General features: G+C 41.7%; 1 protein-coding gene across 7 annotated transcripts in view; it reads right to left on the bottom strand.

The window, feature by feature from the left end:
* Window positions 1-1,991: 1,991 nt before the first annotated feature.
* Window positions 1,992-18,524, bottom strand: part of DLG3 (discs large MAGUK scaffold protein 3) — a 434,105-nt gene continuing 417,572 nt past the window's right edge. For all 7 annotated transcript variants that reach the window (XM_075835672.1, XM_075835673.1, XM_075835674.1 and 4 more), the window contains one exon: window positions 1,992-2,559. In XM_075835672.1, the coding sequence (XP_075691787.1) occupies window positions 2,453-2,559 (107 nt within the window). In that variant the 3' untranslated portion in view covers window positions 1,992-2,452. The remainder of the gene's footprint in view (window positions 2,560-18,524) is intronic.

The raw sequence follows: 18,524 nt of genomic DNA, 5'->3' as shown, positions 1-18,524 counted from the left end.
GAAAGGCCAGCTGGTTTACAGCGCACCAGTATCTCCAACACTGGAGGATAAAGGAGAAAAGTTAGTGTTTTAGTCCTGCAGTGTCTGTTCCAAGTCAGTGGAAGAAATCGTGCTCTACATTACATGGAAAAGGGACCCTGAGCATTTAATTTTCACACTGAGCTTCAAGGAGAAATTTTTGGCTCACCACTTTAGATTTTGAGCAGCTCATCACATACAGAAAAAGTTCACACCAAGTATATAATTAGGAATAGCACAATTTTTAGTGTTTAAAATGAAAGAAAAAAAAAAAAAAAAACACAAACCTAAATATCCTTTCCTTACCCATCTTTAAAGCACATGTCATTTTCAAACACAGGTTAAGAAAACCTTAACATACAAATAACGCTCTACCAATAAAACAACGGCCCAATGTGCTGCCTGCAGCAGACCTACAAGCCTGTGTCTCACACCCCAAACTGATTGATTTTTACTGTACAGAGCTTTAACCTAGATTCAAATAGTACGATTTTCACAGACAGCCAGCCAGCCATTCTTAAGACAGCAGAACAGAATAATTGATCCTAGCCAACAAATCTCATCTGTAAGCTGGTATGGACCGAAGAATCTGCAAATTCAGACATGTAGGTTTCTTAACATTAGAACTAAAACCTTCTGCCTTTTTTTACCGACTCTCGAGTATTCAGGATGTTTTTCCACTGGTGGAATTGTAAAAAAATAACCAATAAACAAAGTTAGGCTTCGTTCACATCTGCGTCAGGGCTCTGTTCTGGCGTTCCATCTGAGCTTTACAACAGAATGGAACCCTGACTGAAACCAACGGAAACCATAAGTTGACTACGGTATTGCTTCCATCAAAACGAAAGGAACCTTTGCACAATGGAGACAAACGGAAACAATTTGCACCGGATCCATTACCATTGAAATCAACGGAGATGCAAATGGAAACCTATGGTTTCCGTTTGTCTCAGGCAGGGTTCCGTTCTGACGGAATGCCAAAATGGAGCCCTGACGCAGATGTGAACGAAGCCTTTTCCTTAAGTAAACGGAAAAGAAAAAAAAAAAATCTATATGGTACCCATTAATTTAAAAATGGACGTTACCGTGACAAAAATAATCAGTCAGTCAGACAACATGGCCTTAGAAGAAAAAACAAAAACATCCTCATGCATACGCCAGACTCCTTTCTCACATAATCGCCAAAACTGGCTACTTCTGAGCATACGTTAGCAACAAAATTCCTGGAACAATGTCACCACCATTAGTCCTCAGATTCAGGAAACAGCCAGAAAGGCAGAAGCATTCCCATGCACACCTTAGTAATAAGAACACGTGCAAATCCCCAGGGGTGAACTTCCAAAAATCTACAGAATGGTAGACTGAAAATCTCTTTAATCTTAAAACAAATGTAGCGCCATATATTTAAGAGCTGTACATAAAAGGCCCACAGCACAGCATTGCACCAAGGGAGGCTGCAGGCGTATCATCTGATTATAGCTTCTCAGAGAAGATTCTTCTAGAACTGGACAACAGAATCACTTCCTTTAAGAAGATTTCATTAGGCTCACATGTCAGATAAATCATATTGTAGAGTTATTAAATGTTAAGGATAAAAAAAAAAAAAACCTCTACTTGCCTTTGTATATAAAAATCATATGTGCACTGTCAGTTTTCTATTAAATTAAGTTAAAAAGAATGTGCATTAGGAGAAACTTTCAATCTTGACATGCTGCAAAAAGTCAGTTAGAGCCTACATTGCGCTTTCCTGTATATTTGGTGCTGGCTGGATCAATTACGTGTAGCAGTACCTTTTACCCAGGCCTATGACTTGCAGCCAGGTTGGGTAGGCTGTACAGTACGAGAACAGAGCCTAAAGCTCTGCCCAATACAGACCAAGAACTTTAAAAAAAATCATTACAAACAATAAGAAGGGAGAAATATCCCATCACATATATATATATATTTTTTATTAGTAATGGGATATTTCTCCCTTCTATTCTATGGATTTAGTTTAATTTTTTTTTTTAAATGCACACATTTCATATTCATATATAAATTATATACACACACACACACACACACACACACACACACACACACCTTCTTCCAGCAGGGTTGGGGGGGCTTACAGGGGTTAAGGTGAGTGACTCGGATAAAGGAGGACATGGCCTCTTCTGCTAGTTTCCCTTTTTTTGCATTTTATAACCTAAGTGTTCAAGTCTGTTCTTGCCCCAGTCAAGTAAGGACAGGATCTCCTTGACGACCCCAGAATATTTCCCAAAGGGTCAGTGTAACTACAAGTTGCAGATTCCAAGAACCAGTGGAGTTTAAGGGGTTCTGAGGGCACATTTTTGTGTGTTTGATGGCAGTTGCACATTGAACCCCACTCCATTTCTCTGGGGCTATGGATAGTGGAGGGTTGTAGACAGATAACAGCAGTCCAGTAGAAGACTTAGAGTTTTTCAGGAGATGGCACCCAAATGTGATGTCCAGAATGATCCTCAATTATCTGCTTGATCTTGTTATAAATTTCTTCCAATGACTCACCCTGTACAATGGCTGTGAAAAAAAGAGAAAAGAATAACGTAAGAATTTTACAGTAGGAATAGGCTCTACACCACCCTCAGACTACTTTAGATGATAAAGTGCCACTTACATGACAGGTTTAAAAAAGGTTACCTATAATATGACCATGAAGGATTAAAATACCAGGAAAGCAGAGTACCCATTGTAGTCACCTGAACCCTCCCCCCTTCCACAGTTCTTTGGAAAAAGATTATAGGGAATGGAACTTCTGGAGAAGAGCACCGTTGACCTGTGGCTCTTCTCTAATAACAGTTACCAAATGCTCTCACAGTAACACCTTCTCAGGAAGCAGCATTCAGCAATCTCATATTTAAAAAAAAAACAAAAAAAAAACACTACAATTAAGTCCCCCCCTTTGATACACATTACAAATAAGTGAAATAAAATAACAGATTTTCTCAAACCCATGACAGCACTAAGAGAGGACTGCCTACCCATGGACAGGAAAACTGTAGGTACAAAAGTGAAAGAAACTCCCTTCCCACTATCGTAGCCAGAAACAGAGCCATACCAGAAAAAGAACATTTAGGGAGTGACAAACGCTTGGAGGTCTTGCATTTTTTCAACGGATTGCTGCTCTGTTTACACAGGGCAATGATCGTAAACAAGCATTCATATGAATGCTCATATGAATGCTCATTCTCACAGTCATTAGTCTGTGTGAAAGGGCCTTAAAGGAATATTCCCTTCTCGGACATTAATGGCATATCCATAGAAAATGCCATAATTGCCAGATGCAGGTCCCATCACTGACCCAGTCCAACCGTCAGCCACGGTCGCTGGCCTCCGGCAACTGTCTGACTAGCTACACTGCATTGTAAAGCAGTGTGACAGAGGCTCTGTCAAGCTATTTGTTAACCGGAAAAAAAAAAAAAAGACCCTTCAGCATCTCCAAATTCTGTCCCATGACCACGTTGTCTAAATCTATCCGGGGAGACCATGAGACTATACATCCCCCAGCCAAACAGCACCTAGTCCGCTTCCACCAAAACCAGAAACTCCAGAGGTACGCCCATATAACAGGGAATCTCCTGGAATTCCCCACCAGATCTCCTATCCATGGATAGGAAACCACAGGGAGAAAAAAAAAATTCCTTCCTTTTCTAGGTTCCCCATATATGGATAGGCAGTCCTCGACCCAGGTGCTGTCATGAGCTCAATTTCACACGTTGAGAATATACAGTAAAGGTCAAAAGTCGGATCACTATTCTACCTTAATTGAATTTCCCAAGTGCTTGCGATCAGTAAATGAGAAAATCTAGCAATTTTATAGTAATACAGCTTTGTTAACTCTCTTTCCATTCTCACGCATTTTTAGGTTTATTTTTTACAGCAAAAAATCTGTTGCTGGATAGATGGAGTTACCAGATCTTATGACTTTATTCTAGTTATGGCTTGTGCGAATAAACAGGGCAGGCTGACTCAACACATGATGCAATGCTCATTAACTCATAAGTGTTCAAATAGCCTTTTGAACAGATGAATACCCAATAATTGCATCAACAATTCACAGTGGAGGACAGAGGGTACAAAGGTATAAATAAGCCAACCACACCCAAAGCAGGACATCACAGTGCCCTGAAAGAAGTATAAAAATATAAAGATGCTAGATGTGCAGATTTTTTATCAAATGTGGATAAAATATGGAGCATTATTTGAAGAGTTTTCACACTGGCTCAAATAAAAAAGGCTAGCTGCAGATCTTACAATTACATAGTAATTAACTAAAATATCTTTCAAGGGGGTTTCCAGCTTTATTTTAACTTAATGAAAAGTAACAATTTTATAATGTACTTGGTTTCCATTTCTCACCAATTTAGGATCTCTGCTTGCTCTCTGTGGCTACAAACATTCTTGTTTACATGCAGAGGCTGAAAATCTCTACGGACCTAGTCCTACTCTTAGCTAATAAGTGGATACAGTTAGTCTAGACCAGTGCTTCTCAAAGTTCCCCTACTAAAATAAATAACAAAGGTCCCCTCAAGGATATGGTCATACACGGTGCTGTACATATGGCAGGTAGAGACTGTCTTTAGTAGGAAGGACGAAACAGGTCAGAATACCACCTTATCCGTTCGGATGACCAAAAACGGGGACATGCCAAACAAGGCAGAAAGCTCCAAAACCCACCTGATGGAGATGACAGCCACTAGAAAAGCTGCCTTCCAGGATAGGAGAAACAGCAGAGGTCTCTTGAAGTTCGAAAGAAGCCACCTAAAGAGCCCCGAGGAACAAATTGATATCCTAAGGCTCAATGCATTGTTTGAAAGGAGGCACTGCATGAGCCTCAACTTGCAAGAAATAAGTCTTCACCCGTGGACAAAACGCCAAAGTTCTTTGAAAAAGAATGGACAGAGCAGAAACCTTCAAGGAAGATAAGCCAAGATTGAAGGACTGAATTCAAGGTGTGGAACGTTTCATAGGATTGAAATTGCTCTGTCCACAGCAGCGGAAAACAATTACTTAGGCTTCGTTCACATCTGCGTCAGGGCTCTGTTCCAACGGAGCTTTCCATCGGAACGGAGCCCTGACCGACAGAATTGGAAACCATACGTTTCCGTTCCCATCACCATTGATTTCAATGGTGACGGATCCGGTGCCAATGGTTTCCGTTTGAGTCAGATGTGCATGGGTTCCGTCGTTTTGACGGAATGAATACCATAGTCGAGCCCAGACACAGATGTTATTTCTGGAGCTCATGACAGCACCCATGCGAGGACACCACCCAACCCAGGACAGGAGACCTGAGGCGATAAAAAGGTGCACACCCCCTCCACACCTTAGTGATTCGCAAGAAAGGAAGTACCCGGAAGAGTGAAACAAAAAAAGGAGGTATCATGAAAGATAAAGACAAGAGGCAGAGATGAAAGGGACTCAAATCTGGTAAATGATATCTCTATTCTGCTTAGGCCAGACCCTGACCTATAGACCTCCATACGGAGGAAAGGATAGAGAGTTAACGGACTTAGTGCAAAATAAAATCCTATAAGGGAGGGAATATATAGGGTGCTGTCATGAGCTCCAGAAAAACAATTACCGGTAAGTAATTGTTTTATCATCGCTCATGACAGCACCCATGCGAGAAGAGACTAGTAGTCATCAGGGAGGGACCGCAGACTGCAGGACCTTGCTACCAAAGGAAGCATCTGCTCCAAAAGGAACCTGCAGACGATGAGGTCTAAAAAAAGGTATGTGGAGAACTACACGTGGCTGCCTTACAAATTTGAGAAAGAGAGGCTCCTGCTTTCTCAGCCCAGGAAGTGGCCACTGACCTGGTTGAATGAGCTCCAAACCCTACTGGTGGATAAAGGGATAAAGACACATAAGCTAAATGTATCGCCTGCTTAATCCCTCTGACAATGGATACTGTAGAAGCCTTACTACCTCTACGAGGTCCCTGAAACTGTAAGAGAAGATTTTCATCTTTCCTCCAATGAGAAGTAACTTCTAGATATCTCAGAACATATCTCCTGACATCCAGGCAGTGGAATCTTTCTTCCCGGGTGTTCTCTGGGTCAGGAAAGAAGATACGTAGAATGACATCCTGCGATGCATGGAACTTTGACACTAGCTTTGGAAGGATGGAGGTGAGAGGTTTAATGATCACCGATCATCCAATACCTTAGTATAAGGGGGGTGAGCTGAAAAAAAAAAAAATCTCAGAAAGCCTCCTGGCAGATGTAAAGTAAATTTTATGGTTAGTAGTCTGAGTGGGATTCAGACGTGATGATGCTCGTAGAAACCTCTTCACTCAAGGATGTTCTAACATCAAATAAGGAACTCAATGCCGCGATCTGGACCTTCAGAGTAATGGGTTTAAGTCATTTTTCTATACCTGCCTGTAGGAAATCTAGAATGACTGGTATGTTAGGATCAGTCAGAGGATTTTGTTCTGAAACTACAAACTTGGTAAAAGGTGTTCCAGACTCCTAGATGTCACTTTCTTCTTACTGGCTATGAGTGTGTCTACTACCTTGTCCAAAATACCTTTTTTAGAGAGAGAATTAACCTCAAATTCCATGCTGTCAATTCAAGTTTGTGGAGATGCGGATGGAAAAGGGAGACCCTGAAAGAGAAGATCCTTCCAGATGGGAAGGACCCAAGGAGGAGCTTCTAACAGGGACATAAGCCAAGTGAACCAGGCTCCCTTGGGCCACCTCGAATCAATCAGAATCACTACAGCCCTGTCTTCCCTGATTTTCTTTAATACCCTGGGAATAAGGGGTGAGAAGGCAAATCCCAAACCCTGACCCCAGGACGGACTCAAAACATCCACAGCTAGAGGATGATCTAGAGGGCTCAGAGAGTAAAATTTCCCTACTTCTATCAGAGGAAGACACCATCTGGAAACAATCTGCAGAAAAATCGCTGTTCAAGCACCACTCGTCTAGCTGGATTCTGTCCCTGCTGAGGAAGTGTGCAACATAATTGTCCTTGAGATAAATCATAATTGAGATGAACTGCAGATAAGCTGTTGAGGTGGAGTTCTGCCAGAGGAAAATGGATTGTTTTCGTGCTTAGAGATGAAGAGCTCTTGCACCCCCTGGGGATTTATGTAAGCCATTGACTTTGTGTTGTCTGAATAAATTCTGACATCCGTTCCCTGTAATAGGGGACTTGCAGCTAGGAGACCCTTCTTTATGGCCATCAGATCCTTGAGATTTGAGGAGGATCTGGTCAAAAGATCCCATGTTCCCTGCCAGAGATCCTCCCCAAGTGAGCCCCCAAACCCCATGGACTTTCAACTGTGGTAAGGCTGACCAGGTTGTGAACTTATGAGGGCATCCCAGACTGAAGATTCTCTACATTTGTCCACCACAGAGGAGAGAGTCTCACTTCTGAAGAAAGGTGAAATTTGGCATCCAAAGGGGGGGGGGGGGGGGGGGGGACAGGACCATCCCAAAGGCCAAGAATAACCCCCTTAAGTGGCCATGAGTGATGCCGAGCCCTCCTTATTGCTGGGATAGCGGAGGTCATAAGGCCTGGAATGGACATTGCTTCCCGGTGGGAGCAAAGGTGGGAAAGAAAGAGATCCATTATCCTGTCATTTAAAGGACCAGACTGAGTGGGGAGAAAGCACTTTTGACAAGTGGAATCTAGCTGAATTCCCCCCCAAAAAAGTCTTTATTTTGGAGGGGCCTAGGGGTGTTTTTTCCTTTTATATTCCACCCAAGGTCCCAGAGGTCTTGACAGCGGTTGATCAAAGATTGGCGACAGGACAAAATCAGTAGGAAGTAGTCTATATAGGGTACGAGAATTAACCCCTGGATTCTGACAAAGGCCACTATTACTGAAATTAGCTTTGTGAAAAATCTCAGGGCCCGAGAGACCCAAAAGGGAAGAGCCTTGTACTGGAGACGGAGAAGGCTTCCGTTCATCCAGCCAGCCTTAAAAACCTCTGGGAGGATGCATGCATCGGCATATGGTAATACGCATCCTTTAGGTCTAATGTGGCCATTACACAGTGGGGAAACAGGCTGATAGTTGAGGAAATAGTTTCCATTCTGAAGTTCTTGTATGTTAAATCCTTGTTCAGGGACCCGAGGTTGATAACCCTGAACTTGCCATTGGGTTTCTTTACTAGAAATAGGGGGAAGTAAAAACACCTTCCAATCCCTGCCGGGGGAACCGGGATCAGCACCCCCTTCTGAATCAAGGATGGACTTCCCCCTAGTAGGGAAATAAACGAGTCTCATACCAGCTATCTGCTCATTACATCCTTCAGCTGTTACATGGTAAGCCAACTGCTCCTGATTGGTCTATAGACCATTAAATGTCTTTTTGTGACTCTCTGGCACCACCACCAGATGAAGGCCTGGAGCCGAAACGTGCATCGGGGTGTGACGCCAGGTAGCCATCACTGATTTCATGGGTAAGGTATCATTATATAACTAAGTCATCCACTCGTTATAATTTATCTAACAATTACAAGTTAGATGTAGGAGTATGCGTGGAGATTGAGATGACATCTTTCTCTGCTTGTGTACATATTTAAAAGGCATAAACTATTTCTGTACCAATGTTGTGATGTTTAGGTTTTTGTACCTTCGTGCATTAATGACTGTTGCTATTTGGTGTCCATTACCTCACTGTGGTTAGTCATCTCTGAATTTTATACTGAGATATGTGTTTTTAAATTTTTTTATTTAATAAATATTTACACGTTTACAAATAGTTGAGTGTCAGACTATTTCGTTGTAGGTTATTGTTCTCCTAGTAAGGCCTGTCTCTTGAAAATATCCCTTGGATTTTTTGTTGGGATAAATCTTTCCCCAGAGGGAGAGATTAACTCTAGTCTGAAACCCTCTCGTACCCAGGGGTTGGTTGAGAGGTATCCAAAGGCCTGAGAAAAAAAAGAGTCTCCTCCACACTAGAGGCCTGACATTATTGCTGGCGGGTTTTTTATTTGTATTTTTATCCTGCTGGGAAAAAAGTAAAGCCTCTACCCTTTTTGTTAAAGGAAATCTTCCTTTCCCCTGAGGGTCTAGATCTATTTTTGTGGGGAAAAAAAACCCTGATTACCACAGAGGGAGACTGGATCTGAGGGCCAGGAAACCCATTCTTTCTATCGGATGCCTTATCTAAGATATCATCCAAACAGGAGCCAAATAATAGATCTCCCTCACAGGGAATCCCACACAGCCTTTTTTTGGGGGATCCCTGATCTCCCCTTTTCCATGTTTTAACCTACAGAGCCCTGCGGGCAGAGTTAGACATAGCAGCAGCCCTAGCTTATAATTTTACTGTATCAGCCGGTGCCTCTGCCAAAAAGTCTGCAGCTATTGCAAAGGAAGGGAGGCGCGCAAAAATGTCTGCTTTACTATCCAGGGGATCCCCTAAACTCCCCAAATGTTCAAAGGGGAGCACCCCTTTTCTCAACACTTTAGCTACTGGGGTGTCCACACTAGGGGCCTTATCCCAAGTAGCTGAGGATTCTCCCACTCTCTGTCAATGAGGGCTTTCACATTCAGATGTACCGGAAACACCCTCTTCTGTCAAGGAACTAAACCGTCAAACATTAAATCTGACAAGGATCTAGATTCCCTGACACTCTAACCCCATTGTTGCCCTAAATTGTTCGGTATCTACTGCCTGGAAGGAGGTGCTACCAGACTGTTCTTCATTACAAGAGTCTGATCCAGAGGCTACTTTACCCTCATCTAAAGCTGAGCCGGAGTCCTCAGCACTAAAGGGAGCAGAGGGTGCACCCGAGCCACTAGCCTGAGAACTCCTCCGCTTGAAAGCTTCCAATGAGGAAGCCACTTCATCCTCCACAATGTTTGATACGGTCTATTAAAGAAGGCGCCTGCTCAGCAATGACCCTATCCAGGCAGACTTGACAGTGGTTTAGAGTAAGAGGATAAAATCTTATTACAGATTCCACAAGTCCTGGCTTTACTAGAGCTGTAGATGGACTTCTTCACCACTTTAGTAGTCTATAGAAACATAAGGCATAGTAAACCATTAAGATAATGTAAAATGCATCTTACCAAATGTTCGGTGGAACCCATCATCCCACAGGATAAATACCAGACTCAGGGGCCTGGGGGATTCTGATGGGTCAGCGCTTCTTGGATGGATATCACCAGTATAAGACATGGTGATTCACCACAGAGGTCTCTGGTTTTAAAGCTCACAGTAATTACAGGCTGAAAACCTAGTTTTTGAAGAGGCTCTGCAGGAGCTGACTGCCTCACTGCTGCCTATTTATATAGCGTCCAGCAGCGCAGTGATTCCTCCCACCTGTTAGCAGCACATCAGACACCACCGGAAATGCCCAGTCAGTCACCGGGAGGGACGTCAGCCACCACCGGTAGTGCCGAGACGCATCTCAGGGAAAAACTTCTATAGGTATATTCCTAGGAAGCAGTACCTAAAAAAAAAAAACATTGGTGCTGCGCTGTTCCCTACTCGTGAAAATCTTTTGAATGGTACCCAGTAACAAATATCCAAAAGTAACGTTGAGGTTGTACAAATAAAGTGTTTTAATCGTGATCATAAAAGCAACGTGGAAACGTACCGGCTCCTTCATCAGGCGGTATCACAGGGAAGTTAGTGTGAATAGTGCAAGTATTTGTACTTAAAAATCAGGAAGAAAAAAGGGGCGTGACTTTCATGAAAGGGCAAATGTCGAAAAATACAGAGAAAAAAATAAATAAAAAAAACTTTACACGAGATTATATATGTTACAATTCAATAAAGCGATAAAAAAAAATAAAAATAAAAAGGAAGTAGTATAACACTAAGTTATTTGACATTTATGTTGTAACATGGTTTCTGTTGGTAGAAGGCTACTTATACGGATACACCAATATTTGGGATACGGCTTATGGGTATGATCCCGGGGATGTCAAAATAAGATTTGATTCAGTCGTTATAGAAGGCAGTACTTAACCCTTTCAAGACCGAGCTCATTTTGGCCTTCAGGACCAGCCTCATTTTCAAATCTGCCATGTGTCAATTTATGTGGTAATAACTCTGGAATGCTTTTGCCTATCCAAGCGATTCTGAGAATGTTTTCTCGTGACATATTGTATTTTATGTTAGTGGAAAAACAGCATTCAGAAAGTTTCTTAACCCTTTAGGCGTTTCACAGGAATTAAAGCAAAGTAGAAGGGAAATTGACAATTTTTTATTTTTTTTGCAGCAATTCATTTGTAATGAAATTTTTTCTGTAACGCAGAAGGTTTTACCAGAGAAATGCAACTCAATATTTATTGCCCAGATTCTGCAGTTTTTAGAAATATCCCACATGTGTGATAATGGACTGAAATACCGGCCTCAGAAGCAAAGGAGCACCTAGTGGATTTTGTGGCCTCCTTTTTTTAGAATATGTTTTAGGCACCATGTCAGGTTTGAAGAGGTGTTGTAGTGCCAAAACAGTGGAAATCCCCCAAAAGTGACACGGTTTTGGAAACTGAACACCTCAAGGAATTTTTCTAGGGGTATAGTTAGCATCTTGACCCCACAGGTCTTTTGCTATATTTATTGGAGTTTGTCTGTGAAAGTGAAAGTCTACTTTTTTTCTGAAAAAATATAAAAAAAAAATAATATTTGCAAGGAATAAAGATTAAAAAGCACCCCAAAACTTGTAAAGCTACTTCTCTCGATTACAGCAATACCCCATATGTGGTACTAAACTACTGTTTGGACCCACGGCAGAGCTCAGAAAGGAAGGAGCGCCATTTGGATTTTGTAGCGCAGATTTTGCTGGATTTGTTTTCAGTGCCATGTCGCGTTTGCAACGCCCTGGAGGGAGCAAAACGGTGGAAACCCCCTAAAAGTGACCCCATTTTGAAGACTACACCCCTCAAGGAATTTTTCTAGGGGTCTAGTTAGCATTTTGACCCCACAGTTTTTTTGCTGAATTTAGTGGAATTAGGCCATGAAAATGAAAATCTACTTTTTTCTGAAATAACATAGAAATGTTTCATTTTTACAATGAATAAAGGAGAAAAATCACCCCAAAATTTGTAAAGCAATTTGTCCTGATTACAGCAATACGCCATATGTGGTAATAAACTGCTGTTTGGACCCACGGCAAGACTCAGAAGGGAAGGAACAATATTAGGCTTTTGGAGCTCAAATTTAGCTGGAATATGGTTTTTGGGTGTCATGTCGCATTTGCAAAGCCCCTGAGGTACCAAAACAGTGGAAACCTCCCAAAAGTCCCTTTAGGGGACTGGAACGAGCGATCATTAGGTCGCTGGTACAATACACTGCAATACTAATGTATTGCAGTATAATATCATTTTTACAGACTCCTGTAACCGTGCGATCGCTGTTCCTGTCCATTAGTCCCGGGTGTCAGCTGTAATACACAGCTGAAACCTGCAGAATATGGAGCGGGCGCAGCGCATGAGCCCGCTCCCTATATAACCCCCCGCACCACGACATGCTATTAAGTCGTGGTGCGCGAAGGCATTAATGCACAGCGCATGGTGCAAAGTGCAAATTAACATTTTCCACAGATATGCCATTTTAATGCACAATAGGTTGTGCGACTAAAGACAAATACCTTGTACAATGTTGAGCGGGTTCTCCCGGATATAAAATATCATATGTGGACGTAAGCTGGTGTTTGGGCACGCTGTGGGGCTCAGAAGAGAGGGAGCGCCATTTGGCTTTTGCTTGGTAACTGTTCTGTTTGGGGTTTTGCTGGTATTTCAGTTTATAATGTGGGGGTATGTGTAAATTGGGCAGAGTACATCAGGACATAATAAGAGGGTATAATAATTCAGTAAATAAATAATAATCCGCAGATATGTGGCAAATGTCGCACTGATAAATGGAGCCCGATCTTATCCGCCTTTGGACACTGCACAATTTCTGTCGCTATATTCTGAGAGCCAGAACCTTTTTTAGTTTTTCTTCACCGGAGCTATTTGAGGACTTATTTGTTGCGGAACAATCCGTAGTTTTCATTGGTACATGTGATTTTTTTTTATCACTTATTAGATTTCTTTGGCAAGCAAAGTGACAAAAAAACAAATTCTAACAATGTTTTTTTTTTTTTTACAGTGTTCACCGTACACTATAAATGACATTTTACTTTATTCTGTGAGTCGATAAGATTACGGCGAGATGTATATAGTTTTTTTTATGTTTTGTGGCATTTGCGCAATAAAATCACTTTTCGATAAAATTATTTATTTTTTGTGTCACCATATTCGGAGAGCCATAAAACGTTTTTATTTTTCAGTAAAAAAAAAAAAAAAGATGTGCAAGGGCTTGTTTTTTGCGGGACGGGTTGTAGTTTTTATTGGTACTATGTTGGGGTACATGCGACTTTTTGATCACTTCTTATTCTATATTTTTGGAAGGTTGATGACCAAAAAAATTGTGATTCTGACATTGTTTTTTAATTATTTTTTTTGCGGTGTTCACCGTGTAGGAAAATAATATTATAGTTTATAGTTTGGGTCGTTATGAACGCCGTGATACCAAATATGTGTACTTTTTTAACATTTTAATTTTTTTTCCTATAATAAAAGACTTATAGGAAAAAATTCATTTTTTTGTTTTTGTAACGTATAAATTGTTTTTACACTTTTATTAACCCCTTCCCGACATTTGACGTACATGTACGTCATGGAAAGCATTGACTTCCCGCAAAATGCCGTACATGTACGTCAAACGTTAGGCACCGGCTCAGAAGCTGAGTCGGTGCCATCATCGTCGGATCTCAGCTGTATCTTACAGCTGACATCAGACTGTAACGGCGGGGACCGAAATTAGCTTCGATCCCCGCCATTAACCCCTTAAGTGCAGCGCTCAAACGCGATCGCTGCACTTAAGGTGTTTGCAGCTCATCGGAGCCCCAGCATGAAATTGCCGGGGTTCCGGTGGCTGCAATGGCAACCGGAGGCCTAATACTGGCCTCCCGGTCTGCCTAGCACCGAAGCCGGTCAAGATCCGCCCGGCGGCGGAGCCTGATCGGCTTCCGTAGCTGCCGGCAAGATGGCGCCGGGTCAGGAGCTGATCCGGCGTCATCAGCGGTGGAGGTCAGCTGTACTGTACAGCTGACATCCACCTGTAACGGCAGGAACCGGAGCTAGCTCCGATCCCTGCCATTAACCCCTTCGATGCAGCAATCGAAAGCGATTGCTGCATCGTAGCGGTTACTAGCAGATCGCCAGCCCTGATAGGCAATCGGGACTGGCGACTGCTGTTATGGCAACAGGAGACACAATGGTCTCCTGCTCTGCCATTACGGAAGCCGATTTAGGCCCCGCCGGGAGGCGAAGCCTAAACGGCTTGCTGTCAGTGAATGACTGACAGATCTAATACATTGCACTACATAGGTAGTGCAATGTATTAGAAAAAAAAAAATCTGACCGTTGGACCTTCAAGTCCCCTAGTGGGACTTGAGAAAAAGTGTAAAAAAAGTATAAAAAAAAGTGTAAAAAAAAGTGCAAAAAATAAAAGTTTGAAAACAATAAAAGTTTCAAGTAATCAAATAAAACACAATTCCCCTTTTACTCTTATCAAGTCCTTTATTATTGAAAAATAATAATAAACCATATGTATTTGGTATCGCCACGACCGTAACGACCGGAGGTATCAAAATATTATATTATTTATTGCACGCGGTGAACAGCGTAAAAAAAACTCGTAAAAAAGCTTTACCAGAGTTTCTGTTTTTTGGTCACTTTGCCCTACAAATATTACAATAAAAAGTGATCAAAAAGTCGCACGTATCCAAAAATAGTACCTATAAAAACTATAGCTCGTCCCGCAAAAATCAAGCCCTCATACAACTCCGTCGACAAAAAAATTAAAAAGTTATGGTTCTCACAACTTGGCGACAGAAAAAATACATTCTTTTTACAAAAGTAATTTTATTGTGCAAAAAGTTGTAAAACATAAAAAAGTGCTATAAATTAGGTATCGCCGGAATCGTACTGACCCGCAGAATAAAGTTAACATGTAGTTTATAATGCGTGGTGAACGCTGTATAAAAAAAACAAAAAAAGCTGTGCCAGAATTGCGTTTTTTTGTTTACCTGGCATCCCGAAAAATAGGATAAAAGGTGATCAAAAAGTCACATGTACCCCAAAATGGTACCAATAATAACTACAGCTCGTCCCGCAACAAACCAGCCCTCATACCACTACATGTATGAAAAAATAAAATTAGTTATGGCTCCAATAAGTCAGGAAATAAAAAAATATGCAGTTGTGCCCGAGGGGAACATTTCTTCTGTTTCAAGAGGCGATTTATCAAGGACCTAAAATTAGGGAACCAGGAAGGGAAGGGCCCAAACATATCTGCTGGAAGCGACGGTGCCCGTATTATACCAGGACAACACTTCCCAGCAAAATTCCCCAAACTACAAAGGCGCGGAGTGTGGACCAAAAGGGGGATAAGAAATGACACCATTTAGCAGTGCGACACCGGCCTGTGCAGAAAGGATTGCTTCACAGCGTAACACACATCTATGGATTATTTTTATACCACCTGACTATGCCCCTTATATACTCCGCCCCGCTTACATGTACCCCCACATTATAAAACACCAGCAATACTCAAACAAATATAGTACCAAGCAAAATCCGCTCTCCAAAAGCCAAATGGTGCTCCCTCGGCCCTGAACCCTACAGCGTCCCCAAACAGCAGTTTCCTTCAACATATATGGCATCGTCATACCCGGGAGAACACTTTTAACAATTTTTGGGGTGTGTGTCTCCAGCGTCATAAGCTGGGCATGACATATTTGCCACTGAATGGCATATCTAGGGAAAAATATAAATTTTTAACTTGCACCATCCGCAGCGCATTCATTTATGGAAAAGACCTGTGGGGTGAAAATGCTCACTACACCCCTTAATTAATGCCTTGAGGGGTGCAGTTCCATAGTGGGGGTCACTTATCAGGGGTTTCTTTTTACTATTTCACATCTGAGCCTCTGCAGTTGTGAACCAATACTTTGTAAATCGCCAAATTAGGCCTCCACTCCGCATGGTACTCTTCACTTCTGAGCCCTGTCATATGTCCAGACAAAAGATTAGGGCCACATGTAGGGTGTTTCTAAAACCGGGAAACACCGCATAATAATTAGAGAGCTGTCTTGTTATGGTGGCACAAGCCGGGCACCACATATTGGCATATCTATGGAAAAAAATCCCATTTTCACTCTGCAACATTGAGCGCACACTAATTTCTACAAAACACCTGCAGGGTTAAAATGCTTACTACACCCCTTGGTAAATGCATTGAGGGGTGTAGTTTCCAAAATGGGGTCACTTCTGGGGGGTTTCCACTGTTTTGGGCCCACAGGTGCCCAGAAACCAATCCAGCAACATCTGAACTCCAAATGGCGGTCCTTCCCATCTGAGCCCTGCGGTTTGCCCAAACAGCAGTTTATGACCACATATGGGGTATTGCCGTACTCGGGAGAAATAGCTGTACAAATGTTGGGTTCTTTTTTTCCTTTATTTGTTGAGAAAATGAAAAAATTTGCGCTAAAGCTACCTCTTATTGAAGAAAAAGGACTGTTTTTATTTTCACTGCCTAATTCTAATAAATTCTATGAAACATCTGTGGGGTCAAAATGCTCACTACACCCCTAGATGCATTCCTCAAGAGGTGTAGTTTCCTAAATGGAGTCCCTTTTTGGGCGTTTTCATTGTTTTGTCCCCTCAGGGGCTTTGCAAATGTGACCTGGCCTCCGCAAATCATTCCTGCTTAATGTGATCTCAAAAAGCCAAATAGCGCTCTTTCCCTTCTAAGCCCTGCCGTGTGTCCAAACAGCCGTTTATTACCACATGTGGGGTATTGTTTTACTCGGGAGAAATTGCTTTACAAATTTTGTGGTGCTTTTTCTCCTTCAGTCCTTCTGGAAATGAGAAAAAATTAGCTAAACCTACATTTTCTTTGAAAAAATGTAGATCATTATTTTCAGGGCCTACTTCCAATAATTTCTGCAAAAAAACTGTGGTGTCAAATCGTTCACTATACCCCTAGATAATTTCCTCAATGGGTGTAGTTTCCAAAATGGGGTCACTTGTGGGGGGTTTCCACTGTTTTATCCCCTCAGGGGCTTTGTAAATGTGACATGGCCTCCGCAAACCATTCCTGCTAAATTTGAGTTCCAAAAGCCAAATGGCGCTCTTTCCCTTCTCAGCCTCGCCGTGTGTCCAAACAGCCGTTTATTACCACATGTGGGGTATTGTTTTACTCGGGAGAAATTTCTTTACAAATTTTATGGTGCTTTTTCTCCTTCAGTCCTTGTGGAAATGAAAAAAAATTAGCTAAACCTACATTTTATTTGAAAAAAATGTAGATTTTTATTTTCACAGCCTACTTGCAAAAATTTCTGCAAAAAACCTGTGGGGTCAAAATGCTCACTATACCCCTAGATAATTTCCTCAAGGGGTATAGTTTCCAAAATGGGGTCACTTGTTTGGGGTTTCCACTGTTTTGTCACCTCAGGGGCTTTGTAAATGTGACAAGGCCTCCGCAAACCATTCCTGCTAAATGTGAACTCCAAAAGCCAAATAGCGCTCTTTCCCTTCTAAGCGCTGCCGTGTCTCCAAACAACCGTTTATTACCACATGTGAGGTATTGTTTTACTCGGGAGAAATTGCTTTACAAATTTTGCGGTGCTTTTTCTCCTTTAGTCCTTGTGGAAATGAGAAAAAAAATCGCTAAACCTACATTTTATTTGAAGAAATGTTGATTTTAATTTTCACGGCCTACTTCCAATAATTTCTGTAAAAAACCTGTGCGGTCAAAATGCTCACTACACCCCTAGATAATTTCCTTGAGGTGTCTAGTTTCCCAGATGGGGTCACTTTTGGGGGATTTTGACTGTTTTGGCACCGCAAGAGCCCTTCAAACCTGACATGGTGCCTAAAATATATTCTAACAAAAATAAGGCCCCAAAATCCACTAGGTGCTCCTTTGCTTCTGAGGCCGGTGCGTCAGTCCAGTAGCACGCTACGGCCACATGTGGGATATTTCCTAAAACTGCAGAAACTGGGCAACAAATATTGAGTTGCATTTCTCTGGTAAAACCTTCTGTGTTATAAAAAAAATTGTATTAAAAATGTATTTCGCCAGAAAAATATGAAATTTGTAAATTTCACCTCTACTTTGCTTTAATTCCTGTGAAATGTGTAAAGGGTTAAGACATTTTCTAAATGCTGTTTTGAATACTTTGAGGGGTGAAGTTTTTAAAATGGGGTGACTTTTTTGGGGTTTCTAATATATAAGGCCCTCAAAGCCACTTCACAACTGAACTGGCCCCTGTAAAAATAGCCTTTTGAAATTTTCTTGAAAATGTGAGAAATTGCTGCTAAAGTTCTAAGCCTTGTGAGGTCATAGAAAAATAAAAGGATGTTCAAAAAACGATGCCAATCTAAAGTAGACATATGGGTGATGTTAATTAGCAACAATTTTGTGTGGTATAACTGCCTGTCTTACAAGCAGATACA

This window comes from Rhinoderma darwinii, chromosome 8 (genome assembly GCF_050947455.1).
Source record: "Rhinoderma darwinii isolate aRhiDar2 chromosome 8, aRhiDar2.hap1, whole genome shotgun sequence".
In the NCBI taxonomy this organism is placed as follows: Eukaryota; Metazoa; Chordata; class Amphibia; order Anura; family Rhinodermatidae; genus Rhinoderma; species Rhinoderma darwinii.
Note: the sequence above shows the minus strand (reverse complement) of the source record. Positions and strands in the feature narration are given on the sequence as shown.